At 40.6% G+C, this 15678-nt stretch overlaps 1 protein-coding gene across 1 annotated transcript in view; it reads right to left on the minus strand.

Annotated features, from left to right (window-relative positions):
• PIK3R3 (phosphoinositide-3-kinase regulatory subunit 3) overlaps positions 1-15678 on the minus strand; it is a 103891-nt gene that overhangs the window by 15502 nt on the left and 72711 nt on the right. Inside the window, exons 6-7 of the mRNA XM_005678520.3 lie at positions 7733-7875; positions 3428-3604 (exon numbers count right to left, since the gene is read on the minus strand). Of these exons, the coding sequence (XP_005678577.1) occupies positions 3428-3604; positions 7733-7875 (320 nt within the window). The remainder of the gene's footprint in view (positions 1-3427; positions 3605-7732; positions 7876-15678) is intronic.

Consider the following 15678-nt stretch of genomic DNA (forward strand, 5'->3'; position numbering starts at 1 on the left):
GGGAAAGACTAGAGATCTCTTCAAGAAACTTAGAGATACCAAGGGAACATTTCATGCAAAGATGGGCTCAATAAAGGACAGAAATAGTATGGACCTGACAGAAGTAGAAGATGTTAAGAAGGAGTGGCAAGAATACAAAGAAGAACTGTACAAAATGATCTTCACGACCCAGATAATCACGATGGTGTGATCACTCACCTGGAGCCAGATCCTGGAATGTGAAGCCAAGTGGGCCTTAGGAACCATCACTAAGAACAAAGCTAGTGGAGGGGATGGAATTCCAGTTGAGCTATTTCAAATCCTAAAAGATGATGCTGTGAAAGTGCTGTACTCAATATATCAGCAAATTTGGAAAACTCAGCAGTGGCCACAGGACTAGAAAAGGTCAGTTTTCATTCCCATCCCAAAGAAGGGCAATGACAAAGAATGCTCAAACTACCGCACAATTGCACTCACACACGCTAGTAAGGTAATGCTCAAAATTCTCCAAGCCAGGCTTCAGCAACACATGAACCGTGAACTTCCAGATGTTCAAGTTGGATTTAGAAAAGGCAGAGGAACCAGAGATTGAACTGCCAACATCCACTGGATCATTGAAAAAGCCAGCGAGTTCCAGAAAAACATCTATTTCTGCTTTATTGACTATGCCAAAGCCTTTGACTGTGTGGATCACAATAAACTGTGGAAAATTGTGAAAGAGATAGGAATACCAGACCACCTGACCTGCCTTTTGAGAAATCTGTATGCAGGTCAGGAAGCAACAGTTAGAACTGGACATGGAACAACAGACTGGCTCCAAATAGGAAAAGGAGTACGTCAAGGCTGTATATTGTCACCCTGCTTATTTAACTTACATGCAGAGTACATCATGAGAAACGCTGGGCTGGATGAAGCACAAGGTGGAATCAAGATTTCTGGGAGAAATATCAATAACCTCAGATATGCAGATGACACCACCCTTATGGTAGAAAGTGAAGAACTAAAGAGCCTCCTGATGAAAGTGAAAGAGGAGAGTGAAAAAGTTGGCTTAAAACTCAACATTCAGAAAACTAAAATCATGGCATCCAGTCCCATCACTTCATGGCAAATAGATGGGGAAACAGTAGAAACAGTGGCTGACTTTATTTTTTGGGGTTCCAAAACCACTGCAGATGGTGACTGCAGCCATGAAATTAAAAGACACTTACTCCTTGGAGGGAAAGTTATGACCAACCTAGAGTTATGACCAATCATATTAAAAAGCAGAGACATTACTTTGCCAATAAAGGTCCATCTAGTCAAGGCTATGGTTTTTCCTGTGGTCATGTATGGATGTGAGAGTTGGACTATAAAGAAAGCTGAGCATCAAAGAATTGATGCTTTTGAGCTGTGGTGTTGGAGAAGACTCTTGAGAGTCCCTTGGACTGCAAGGAGGTCCAACCAGTCCATCCTAAAGGAGATCAGTCCTGGGTGTTCATTGGAAGGACTGATGTTGAAGCTGAAACTCCAATACTTTGGCCACCTGATGAGAAGAGCTAACCCATTTGAAAAGACCCTGATGCTGGGAAAGATTGAGGGCAGGAGGAGAAGGGGATGACAGAGGATGAGATGGTTGGATGGCATCACTGACTCAATGGACATGAGTTTGTATAGGCTCCGGGAGTTGGTGATGGACAGGGAGGCCTGGTGTGCTGCAGTTAACGGGGTTGCAAAGAGTTGGACACGACTGAGTGACTTAACTGAACTGACTTATTTTATATTTAAGAAATGAAATCCTGATTTAGGCATTCAAGAATATTCTAGAAACAGTACACTGGAATCTCAGCAGAAAAAAAAATCTCAAAAAGTCCTTATGGGCTATATATATAGCAAGAAATCAGAGAAATGGCCACATGCAAAGAGGACTTGATGAACTAATGACAATCTCTTCTTAGGTGAGGCAGAATTCCAACCTATTCCAACTTCAAAACAGGACCAAAGAGAGGTCATATACAGTATCAGGTAGCAGTACAACCAGTCTCTTCCAGGACTGACTATACAATTCCAGTGTTAGAGCAGATCAAGCGCATCAATCCTAGTGTTGCCTTTGGTACAAACATCAAAGCATGGAGTATGGACACTGGACTGTTCTCCCTGAAGCAATGGTTCCAAAAGAGGTAATGGTTTCTGTGTCTCCCTAAACATTCTAGCAGGATATAAATAGGTCATGGCTTATCACCCATGATGGTACCTAAATTCTATTTTATATTTAGCTTACAGAACTTGTTAAAGGAATTTTCAAGGTCTAGTTTGCCATACGTAGTCATGCATCTAGAAATGGTAGGTTTCTCAGTATCTCATCACTTTCCAGGGCAAAGAAATGCTTCCATTCATTCCTTTGGTCCATGGCACAGCCTTCTGGGGCTTTTCTTTAGCTTCATCATGTGACCAAAACCTTATAAATATTCCAAGAGCAGACACACCCTACTTGTACACAAAGCCACCTCCTGGCCTTGCTTCCCAAGCTCTTCTGATGCTATGTGTGCTTGCTTGACTCTCAGTGGCCACAGTAGCAAACTGAAAGATCTCTAGAGGAGTGTTACTAAACACTACTCAGTAATTGTTTGCTTCCGAAACAATCACCTTAAATTTTCCTCTCCTGAAACTCAACAGCCAACGTTCCAACCTTTAAACTCGTATTTTATCCCCTCCCTCCTTCTCACACAAAGAAACCCTGAAGTCTATAGAAAACCCAGCCAGAGGTCTTTATTCTGCCTCCTCCTGCCAAGGAGTGTGAACCGTGTTACATGTGCAGAAGTCACCCATAAATATATTACAAAACAGTCTGTTCATTACCTAGAACTAAACCTAATACAATTTTCTTTCTCACTGATGATCTCCTTCTATGAAGCAGTCATCTGGCCTAAAAATCTAATCCATATATCTTGTTCTGATAATATATCTTTCCATCTATATTTAGATAATATCCCTATATCTAGCTAAATCATATAATATTCCATCACTCCTCAGGTGTGCCATTTTTCGTAAGTGTTTTCAAACATTTCTATTACTTAAATATAGAATTTTTTCCTTAAAAATAAAAACTCTTCAGTGGACCATTCTGTATACTTACTTGTAGGTTCCCACCTTTAGTTTCCTTGCCTGTCAGGGGTAGTTTCTAGATAACCAAAGATTCTGGGTTTTGTGTTTTAGGCAAACTTTAATTAATCTGCACTTTTTACGCTCCATCACTGTTCATTTGTATGGATTACAGCCCTACCTCCTGATCCCCACACGCTTGACTTTAGTGGACTGTAACACCCTACTACTAACAGGACCACTCTCCTAAATTCTTACAGTCCCACTGGCCAGGTCTCAATTACAAATCTCTTCTTCTACCTCTAATGTCTCTCATGCAGCAGGATCAGGTGTTGCCGGGGTGTCCTCCCCACAGGCCCAGAATACTCACACAAGGTGCTGATCTCTGATCTTGCGCAGCTGGATCAGGTCAGGTTTGATACTATTCATTTTTTTGTCTATTTCTCGGTTATCCAAAGCTTGTTTCTTCAAATCCTGTTCGAGACGCATTTTGCTATCATGAATCTCACCCAGACGTGATTTCAACTTGTCATAATTCATCATAATTCTGTGAAAATATTTGACATATTAAGGCTAAAACAGAAACCAAGCAGAAGCGTTCTACAGTGTGCACACGGTCCTAACACCCTCAATGTGGTGGACATCTGCTGTTTTTGCCTGGCACATATTTATTCTCACCCCTCTGGGAAGAGCACTGTCATGTTCCCTGTAGGGAAGGACTCCTGTTCCCATCTCAGATTCATTGGTGAAGATCCACACAACCCCTCCTGGCCAAGAAGACTGTTCTGTTCCATCCTACCCCTGCCTCAGGCCACAGTGACTTGTTCAGAATAATACCCAAACTGACCCAATGACAGTCAAATCTAGGGCTCTTGCTAGAAATATTGTAGACAGATTCTCTCTTTCCACTGAGATTGTTGAGTTGTTAACGTGATTCTAGGCCTCCCAACAGTTTATACTACTGCCTTGAAGGGAAAGCCTGCCTGAGGATGAAGCCAACACAGAAGAAAACTGAGCCAACAGACAGAGAACAAGGAGAATCCTGACAATGTTGTTTGGGCCCTGGACCCAGCCATGAATGAACAAGTAAAGCTGGGTTACTGTGTGAACTAAATGTTCTCATAACATGTGAAAGGACCAAACAGTGTCTGGGACATCTTGGTAAGCACTCAGTAGATGATGACCCTAAGCTTTTCCACCACACAAAGTTTTGCTGTGCTCTGAACCCTAAGGCAACAACTGCCCATTACTCACTTGTCACTCAATAATAAACAGTTTCATATTACCATTAAAACTTCATCATGATACTTTAACTCCCTATGCAACTAAACTACAAGTTCTTTTCCATTTCTTCACTATTAATAATGGTCACTTATTGGTACTGTAATGTCAAGATACTCACACACACTCACACATATACACAGCTTTCTCTACCATAAAGTGTATGTGTGTATTACTTAGTCCTCAGAGCATTTCAACAAGATTTTATCCATAGTTTTACGGAGAAAGAAACAAGTCCAGAGAGTTAGTAACTCAACGAAGGCAACACAGCCAGGTGGCGCTAATGGTAAAGAACACACCTGTTAATGCAGGAGATCAGGGGTTCCATCTCTGGATCAGGAAGATCCCCGGAAGAAGGGCATGACAACCCACTCCAGTATTCTTGCCTGGAGAATCCCATGGACAGAGGAGCCTAGTGGGCTACAGTCCATGGGGTCGCAGAGTTGGACACAACTGAAGTGACTTAGCATGCATGCACAGAATTTAAGCCCATGGTTTAAGCCATTAAACACAAAAAGAAATGTAAAAAGGCAAAATGGTTGTCTGAGGAGGTCTTACAAATAGCTGTGAAAAGAAGAGAAGCAAAAGGCAAAGAAGAAAAGGAAAAAGATACACCCATTTGAACGCAGAGTTCCAAAGAACAGCAATGAGAGATAAGAAAGCCTTCCTCAGTGACCAATGCAAAGAAATAGAGGAAAACAAAAGAATGGAAAAGACTAGAGATCGCTTCAAAATTAGAGATACCAAGGGAACATTTTATGCAAAGATGGGCTTGATAAAGGACAAAAATGGTATGGACCTAACAGAAGCAGAAAATATTAAGAGAGGTGGCAAGAATACACAGGAGAACTATACAAAAAAGATCTTCATGACCCAGATAATCATGATGGTGTGATCACTGACCTAGACCCAGACATCCTGGAGTGCAAAGCAGAGCAGGCCTTAGAAAGCATCACTATGGACAAAGCTAGTGGAGGTGATGGAATTCCAGCTGACCTATTTCAAATCCTAAAAGATGATGCTGTGAAAGTGCTGCACTCAATATCTCAGCAAATTTGGAAAACTCAGTAGTGGCCACAGAACTAGAAACGGTCAGTTTTCGTTCCAGTCCCAAAGAAAGGCAATGCCAAAGAATGCTCAAACTAGCACACAATTGCACTCATCTCACATGCTAGTAAAGTAATGCTCAAAATTCTCCAAGCCAGGCTTCAGCAATATGTGAACCATGAACTTCCAGATGTTCAAGAAAAGACAGAGGAACCAGAGATCAAATTGCCAACATCGGCTGGATCATCGAAAAAGCAGGAGTTCCAGAAAAACATCTATTTCTGCTTTATTGACTATGCCAAAGTCTTTGACTGTGTGGATCACAACAAACTGTGGAAAATTCTTCAAGAGATGGGAATATCAGACCACCTGACCTGCCTCTTGAGAAATCTGTATGCAGGTCAAGAAGCAACAGTTAGAACTGGACATGGAACAACAGACTGGTTCCAAATAGGAAAAGGAGTACATCAAGGCTGTATATTGTCACCCTGCTTATTTAACTTACATGCAGAGTACATCATGAGAAACGCTGGGCTGGATGAAGCACAAGTTGGGATCAAGATTGCTGGAGAAATATCAATAACCTCAGATATGCAGATGACACCACACTTATAGCAGAAAGCAAAGAACTAAAGAGCCTCTTGATGAACGTGAAAGAGGAGAGTCAAAAAGTTGGCTTAAAATTCAACATTCAGAAAATGAAGATCATGGCATCCAGTCCATCACTTCATGGCAAATAGATGGGAAAACAGTGGAAACAGTGGCTGACTTTATTTTGGGGGGCTCGAAAATCACTGCAGATGGTGACTGCAGCCATGAAATTAAAAGACACTTGCTCCTTGGAAGAAAAGTTATGACCAACCTAGACAGCATATTAAAAAGCAGAGACATTACTTTGCCAACAAAGGTCCGTCTAGTCAAAGCTATGGTTTTTCTAGTAGTCATGTATGGATGTTGAGAGCTGGACTATAAAGAAAGCTGAGCGTAGAAGAACTGATGCTTTTGAACTGTGGTGTTGGAGAAGACTCTTGAGAGTCCCTTGGACTGCAAGGAGATTCAACCAATCCATCTTAAAGGAAATCAGTCCTGATTGCTCATTGGAAGGATGGATGCTGAAGCTGAAACTCCAATACTTTGGCCACCTGATGCAAAGAACCGACTCATTTGAAAAGACCCTGACACTTGGAAAGATTGAGGGCAGGAGGAGAAGGGGACGACAGAGGATGAGATGCTTGGATGGCATCACCGACTCTATGCACATGGGTTTGAGTAAACTCTGGGAGTTGGTGATGGACAGGTAGGCCTGGCGTGCTGCAGTCCATGGGGTTGCAAAGAGTGGGACAGGACTGAGTGGCTAAACCGAACTGAACTTAAGCTATTAAGCTATACTGCCTCACAGCACTTAATACTATTCTTAGACACAAAAGTTCACTAACACTTTGGTGCTAATATGAGCAATAATTTTGCTTTCCCTTCATGATTCAGGTTTATTATCTACTTTTGCACCTCTCAACCTGCTGTTACTTGGCTCATTTTTTAACGCTCCACTAAATTTGCTTTGACAAACGTTCCCAGTATTCTTTTAGTTGCCAGATTCAATACTTCTCATGTTTCTCATTCTCTGTGTCATCTCATCCTTATCATCTACCATAATCTACACACTTTTGCCCCTCAAATCCTTTCTGTAGAGTTCCAAATCCAAATAATCAACTGCCTACCACTCAGACAATTCCATTTGGGTTCTCATAAGAACCTCAAAACTCACTGGTTCCCACTCCAAACTCCCCTCATGTACTTCCCATTTTGGTGAATTACACCATCCCTTAGTCACTAATACCAGAAATCTAGGAATAGTCTTTGGCTTCTCCCACACCTGCCATATCTGGTCAGGCATACAGTCCTCAGCATTTCTATTAACTCTATTCACCACTATGTACTCTCAGACACTGTAACACATTCTGAAGCTATCAAGGAAAATAAGCCACCACCCTCACTCAACAAGCTCACAATTCTGTGAGTGTGACTTTCAGTAAATGTTACAGTAAGGATCAGGATCAGATGCTACAGAAAAGGGGACAAAAAGCCCCTAAAACAATCTAGGGAATCAGAGAAAATTTTCTAGAAAGTCATGTCTAAGCTGAGTGCTAAAGGGGTCAACAATTTAGGAGGATGGAGAAAGAATGCAGAAGAAAGAAGGTTCAGCTTGGTACCATTAGTGTGAACACCAAGTAACTCCATATGGCAGGACTGTCAAGTCCGAGGAGGTAAAAGCAGACATGACAAAGATGATTAAAGAAGAAAAAAGTCTTGGCTCACTGATGCACTTGGAGATATTAGGTAGATTTACCGTTCAATTTCCTTTTCATTCCCTTCTTTTCGAAATCGCTCAATATATTCTTTGCTATGTTGTTCTTGTGTATGACACTGCTCTTCAAATATTTTAATTGTTTCATTAAAAGCTTCAATTGCAGTCCTCTTCATCTGTATTTCCTATAGGAAAAAAAAAGATAAACACACTTCATTATCTTTGTATTTCTTTTTGTAACCTTAGTCTTAAAACAAATCTTAAAATTCTAGTTATGATTCCATATGAGATCAAATTAAGGGGGCCAAAACAAGACCCTGCTACCATTATTTATATATGAAATATATCATTAAAACCCTAAAATGAAAGAAAAATAACTATTACTTGAAATATAGCTGAGAACCACAGAAAGGCCTCTGAGCTGCTAAGAGATTAACCCTGCATACCCTGAAGACAAGATCAAGTTCCTCCTTTTTAACTGCTGCAGTACTGACCCCTGAAAAGTGCTGATGGAGTGAAGAGACAGAACAGAGTTTGTGCACCAGCATGCAAAACCTTATTTTCCAGAAAAGCCTTATAGAGTCTATTTAGTCTTTCTTCATTTCTAAAGCATGTCATTTTCCAAATAGATTCATTAGCAGATTCATCTCATTAGAAGAAGAAAATGAGGAAGGGGAAGAAAGCTGCTAAAATCAGATGCAAAATAAGATGAAAAACTAAAAACACCACAAAACAGAAGCCCAGGAGGCTAAGCCCCTCACACTAGGGTAAGTAGTCCTCCACGTTCCAATAAGCTCTGAGGGTATCTGTACACTTTAGCATCTGAATCATGACTCCCCTAAAATTTTCAAAGAGGGCTAAATTTTGTTTACTTTAGAAAGTCAAGAAAATATGTGTAAAGGTCTAGAAAGACTGCGATCCTGAATGTTTATAAGTTTAAAAGTTTCAATGCTCATGGGACAATTCATCAACTATTCAGCACTGATTAATTCCTTTTTAATAATTCTATGTTTTACTTATTATGTAGTTAATTTTGGCTATGCTGGGTCTTTCGTTGCTGCTTGGGCTCTTCTCTAGTTGTGGCAAGAGTGGGCTACTCTCTGGTTGCAGTGTGCAGGCTTCTCATTATGGCGGCTTCTCTTCTTGCAGACCACAGGCTCTAGGGCACGCAGGCTTCAGAAGCTGTGGCAAATGGGCACAGTAGTTGCAGTTCCTGGGCTCTAGAGCACAGGCTCAATAGTTGGGGTGCATGGGCTTAGTTGCTCTGAGGCATGTGGGATCTTCCCAGACCAGGGATCAAACCCATGTGTCCTGCATTGGCAGGAGGATTCTTTACCACTGAGCCACCAGGAAAGCTCTGATTAATTTCACTGATTATTTTCAACAAATTATTAATTGATTAATTTGACTGATTAATTTCAACAAATGATCACTGAGAATCCACTCCACAGAAAGTACCATCTGGTGTTAAAGAGAGTCACAAAAGGGGCCTGCCCTCCAGGATTCAGAATACACAGGCAAAATAGATTTCTGAACTCTAATAAGGTTTTGTTTCATGTCATGATAGAGGAAATAAAGTGGGGTAAATTAGTTACTTATTGCTTTACAGAGACTTCATGGAGGAGGCGACATCTGAGTTAGGTCTTAAAGAACTGGGGTAGAAGAAGAAAATTCAGCATTGCACACACATGGCATGGCATGACTTATACAAAATAAAAGTGGATATTAGGGATCTGCAATTGCTCAGTAGGGCTGGCACATAAGGGAATTAGCAGATGAGGGACACTAGAACCTTGTGATGCTTCATATAGCTGAGGAGATATATATATATTTCAAGTAGTACTGTAAACTTATTGGAATCCCTGTATCTAAATATTTAGCTATAAATTCTACAATTCTCAAATATGGTGGAGGGTTTTGGCTCCCTTGCAGGTTAAGAAAAGGTGGCAAGAATACACAAAAGAACTATACAAAAAAGATCTTCATGACCCAGATAATCATGATGGTGTGATCACTGACCTAGAGCCAGACATCCTGGAGTGCAAAGTAGAGTGGGCCTTAGGAAGCATCACTACGAACAAAGCTAGTGGAGGTGATGGAAATCCTAAAAGATGATGCTGTGAAAGTGCTGCACATAATATGCCAGCAAAGTAGGAAAACTCAGCAGTGGCCACAGGACTAGAAAAGGTCAGTTTTTTACTCCAATCCCAAAGAAAGGCAATGCCAAAGAATGCTCAAACTACCACACATTTGCACTCATCTCACACACTAGGAAAGTAATATTCAAAATTCTCCAAGGCAGGCTTTAACAGTACATGAACCGGGAACTTCCAGATGTTCAAGCTGGATTTAGAAAAGACAGAAGAACCAGAGATCAAATTGCCAACATCTGCTGGATCATCGAAAAAGAGAATTCCAGAAAAACATCTACTTCTGCTTTATTGACTATGCCAAAGCTTTTGACTGTGTGGATCACAACAAACCGGAAAATTCTTCAAGAGATGGGAATATCAGACCACTTGACCTGCCTCCTGAGAAATCTGTATGCAGGTCAAGAAGCAACAGCTAGAACTGGACATGCAACAACAGACTGGTTCCAAATAGGGGAAGAAGTATGTTGAGGCTGTATATTGTCACCCTGCTTATTTAACTTACATGCAGAGTGTATCATGAGAAATGCTGGACCAGATGAAGCACAAGCTAGGATCAAGATTGCTGGGAGAAATATCAATAACCTCAGATATGTAAATGGCATCACCCTTATGGCAGAAAGCAAAGAACTAAAGAGCCTCTTGATGAAAGTGAAAGAGGAGAGTGAAAAAGTTGGCTTAACACTCAACATTCAGAAAACTAAGATCATGGCCTCTGGTCCCATCACTTCATGGCAAATAGATGGGGAAACTGAAAACAGTGACAGACTTTATTTTTGGGGGCTCAAAAATCACTGCAGATGGTGACTGCAGCCATGAATTTAAAAGACACTTGCTCCTTGGAAGAAAAGTTATGACCAACCTAGACAGCATATTAAAAAGCAGAGACATTACTTTGCCAACAAAGGTCCGTCTAGTCAAAGCTATGGTTTTTCTAGAGTCACGTATGGATGTGAGAGCTGGACTATAAAGAAATCTGAGCACCGAAGAGTTGAAGGTTTTGAACTGTGGTGCTGGAGAAGACTCTTGAGAGTCCCTTGGACTGCAAGGAGATCCAACCAGTCCATCCTAAAGGAAATCAGTCCTGATTGTTCATTGGAAGGATGGATGCTGAAGCTGAAGTTCCAATACTTTGGCCACCTGATGAGAAGAACTAACTCATTGGAAAAGACCCTGATGCTGAGAAAGATTGAAGGCAGGAGGAGAAGGGGACGACAGAGGATGAGATGGTTGGATGGCATCACCAACTCAATGGATGTAAGTTTGAGTAAACTCTGGGAGTTGGTGATGGACAGGTAGGCCTGGTGTGCTGCAGTCCATGGGGTTGCAAAGAATTGGACATGACTGAACAACTGAACTGAACTAATTAAAGTTCTGCCCCTAGACCCTCAAAGAAAAAACCAACAGTCTGACTGTTGTGTGTGTTGGCAGGCAGAGCAGCAAAGGAAATAATATTTGGTGTCACTGCCAAAGCAGCAGCTCCCCAATAAACAATGCGACTATGCCTACCATCAAAACTGTAATCCATCCTACCCCTTCTTCTCTTCTCTGGCCTTACCTCCTGTCCCTTCCTCTGGTACTTCACATCATATCAACTAGTCCCCCTCACAACATTCACTCTCCCAGTCTAGGGTTCCTTCTCACACAGGTTCTAATTTAACACCACTTTGAAAAAAAATAAAGTTCCTTAACCCTGATTTCTCTTTTCAGCTTCTTAAAAGAATTGTTTATATGGGCTCTCTCTCTTTCCTCATCTCTCATTCATACTCCAACCAACTCTATTCTGGCTTCTGCACTCACCATTCCACAGACACTGCTCTTTCCAAGATCACCAATGATCTCATGGCTGAATTCCGGTGTCTAATCCCAAATCATCACTAAATCCTATCACTTTGCCTCATAATTATATGTAATCCAGATGTAAATATCCCCACATGCAGCCTATTCTCACTCTGTGCCAACTCTAACTCTGGGTATACCATCTCTTCCCATTCTCTGGGAAGAATCTGATTATACCACAGCAAACTAGATTTTATCTAAAATGAAATCTTTCCTTTTATAGAAAAAGAAAACATGGAGAAGGTCTACAACATTTAGAAACACTGTAACACAAATGGAGGAGGTCAGTTCTTTAAGCTCCCTTTAACACTCATTGTCTCTCCTAAACTGCTAATCACTGGATCCCTCTGGATCCCTCCCTCTCTTCTCCTACCTCCCAAAGCTTTAAGCCTCCAAGGCTCTTCTCTGTGTGGTCCATCTCAGGTCATGCTCTCAGTTCTCACAGAAATTAGCCCTCTTCTAGCTTTGGCCTTCTAGCTTTTTTGATTGCCTCCATCCAGCCCCATTCCCAGTTCCCTAAGCAGAACCCAGTCTCATATCAGCTGCTCAGCACTCATATTCTGCTGTTAAATATGAGGATATTATTGGGCATGTGTGCAACATGTGGAGTTTTCTCAGTTTTCTCCAGTCATGATAAGAAAGAAATGCAACTCTACACAAGCCAAAGCCATATGCAATGGTGGCTATTTTTTTTCTAATCTCCATTCATAGAAGTGTTAACCTTCCCCAGGACTGTAGTCCACACTGAGATCTGATTTCAGGCTCTTGACAAAGGTGGAATGCTTTGGTTCATTATCTTGCATAAATTCATTCAACAAAAAATTGAATGGTGGCTCACTGGTAAAGAATCTGCCTGCCAATGCAAGATACGTGAGTTTGATCCCTAGGTTGGGAAGATCCCCTGGAGAAAGAAATGGCAACCCACTCTGGAATTCTTGCCTAGAAAATCCCATGGACAGAGGAGCCTGGTGGACTACAGTCCATGGGGTCACAAAGAGTCAGAAACAACCTAGCGAATAAACAACAACAACTATATGCCAGGCATTATTTGAAGCACTTGGGATACGTAAGTGAACAAATTTGAAAACTTCTGTTCTTCTGGAACCTTACCATTTTATATTCCTAGTCAAAATGAAAATGTTAACATTTGCTTGGTTTTGTACCTTATAGAATATACTCATATATCTTTTGAATCTTTTACTTAATATTTCTGTGAGATTAAACATAGTGTTATACATTGCCCTTTAAATAAATTCACCCACACGATTATAGTAACCCATCACTGCTTTATTTAATGCAGAGGAAAGGGATTAAATTAAAGCATGCCATTTTGACTAATGCACAATACAGTTAACAAATATGTCAGAGCACCTTGCACTTCTGAAAAATAAGGCCTCACTGCTCCCTCTGTATAGCTGGAGTCAAATATCGTTTCCTACCTAGACTAGGTATTCAATACATATTTTTGGATGGTTGCACTAATCTTTTGTACCTGATTCTCCCTCTCTCCCCATCCTCCCTTAGGCATACACACACAGATTACCTTTCTTAAAAATATAAAATGAACTAAACTGGAATTTAGGAGAATTATTTTCTAAAACTGGCTATGTTAGAAACTACTGGTGTCCTATGAGAGAGTCTGTCTATGTTTAAGTTCCCACCCTTTACATGAGGCTACATCGTTAGCATTTCTGAGGCCATGAGGAATTCCTAAGAAGCATTTAATATCAGTAGTTGCCTCTGGGGAATGGGGACTTCCATGCTGTGTGATCTAATTCATAGAATTCAGCAATATTTATGTTTAACATACATACTTATATATAACTTTTGTATGTTTTAAAAATCAAGTTTTAAAGTAATTTCTGAAAACTCTTCTAATAGCTACATATATGTATATGTATGATAATTTCACCATCCCCTAACATTGACCACTTATGTTGATTCAATCTGAAGAAACCTCAGTAACTTTTTCTCCATTCTAAATCAAATACTAGTCTCATCACAGATAATTCACTTAGAAGAGGCAAAGGAACACAGAAAACCTGAAATCTGCAGTGTAAAAAACAGCATACACACACAGTCACACCACAGACACAGCACAAGTATCAGATAGGAAGGGGACAAAAAGGTTATTACAGTCATTCAGAACAACTACTTAGCTAACAGAAGAAAACCTGAAAAAAATGAAACCAAACACTTCACAAAGAAAAATGGACCATCACAGTAACTCTGACCACTGTAATCCCACACCTTCCCCTAGTCAGCACTGTATTGCACACCTAACCTGTAATTCGCACAGACCAATATCTCCTAATAAGCTCCTCCAGTCCAGAGGCTCCTGGTGCAGTCTCTGCATTTACACTGCACACCACAGACACTAGCTTAGAAACAAGATCAAGGGCTTTGGGGCTGAGAATCAAGAACATTAATTCTAGGGTCAAAACAAGGCACCATGAAGCACAGTAATACTGGAAGAGCTCACAGCTGACTAACCCTTAACAGTTAACAAACTATTAGACAAAGATATTTTTTAAAAAACTAAGTATTTCACAACTGTAATCGAATTGTCAAAACACAAAGAGAGAATCTTGAAAGCAGCAAAAAAGAAGTGACTTGTCATATACAAATGGCCTTCAATAAAAAATAATAGCTAATCTGCCATCCAAAATATTCAGGCCATAAGGCAGCGGGTGGGCAATATTTAAAGCCCTGGGGGGAAAAAAAAACTGTCAGCCAAGAATTCTGTAACTAGAAGTACTGTCCTTCAAGAATGAAGAAAGAGAAATTATATAAGATAAGCCCAGAAAGACAAAAGTTAAAGGAGTCTGTTACCCCAAGATTTGCCCTACAAGAAATGCTCAAGAGACTCCTTTGGGATGAAATGAAAGGACACTAGACAGTAACTCAAAGCTACATGAATAAATAAAGAACACTGGTAAAAGCAACTGCATAAGCAAATATAGAAGCCAGTAGTTTTGTACTTTTGGTTGCATGCATGCTAAGTAGCTTCGGTCATGCCTGACTCTTTGCGACCCTACGACTACAGCCTGCAGGCTCCTCTGTCCATGTTCTATATGTTTTAAAGGACAAATGTATAAAACTATAATTATAAATCTATGCTAATGGGCAGACAATGTATAAAAATGTAATCAGTAGTGATAACAATATAAGAGGAAAGGAATAAAGGAGCATATACGGAGTGTTTAAACCCTACTGAAAACTTTTTCAACACTATGTTGGTACTGGACTTCCCTGGTGGTCCAGTGGTTGGGAGTCCACCTGACAATGCAGGGGACACAAATTTGATCCCTGGTCTGGAAAGATTCCACATGGCGCAGGGCAACTAAGCCTGTGAGCCACAACTGCTAAGTCCACGCACCTAGCATCTGTATTCTGCAACAAGAGATGGTCCTGCTCACCACAGTTAGAGAAAACCCAAGTGCAGCAATAAAGACCCAGAACAGTCAATAAATAATTTAATTTAGTTTAATTTTTAAAAAGAGATGCTAAGATAGCTTAAACAACAAAGTGAAACTGAAGTCGCTCAGTCATGTCTGATTCTTTGCCACCCCATGGGCTGTAGTCTACCGTGGCTCCTCTGTCCATGGGATTTTCTAAGCAAGAGTCCTGGAGTGAGCTGCCATTTCCTTCTCCAGGGGATCTTCCCAACCCAGGAGTCGAACCCACGTCTCCCACATTGCAGGAAGACGCTTTACCTTCTGAGATACCAAGGAAGCCTAAAACAAGGCCTCACTGTATAACACAGGGAACTAGATTCAATATCTTGAAACAACCTATACTGGAAAAGAATCTGGAAAAGAATTCATACATAAGAATTTATATATGTAAATCAACTATACTTCAATAAATTTTTTTAGTTTAAAAAAGATATCAAGGCAGATAAAGACTATCAAGTGAACTATGGAAAATAATATTATAGAAAATCCAAGATAACTATAAGCCTTACTGCCTACTTACTGGCCTAAACAACAAAAATAT

Source organism: Capra hircus, chromosome 3 (assembly GCF_001704415.2).
Source record: "Capra hircus breed San Clemente chromosome 3, ASM170441v1, whole genome shotgun sequence".
NCBI lineage: Eukaryota > Metazoa > Chordata > Mammalia > Artiodactyla > Bovidae > Capra > Capra hircus.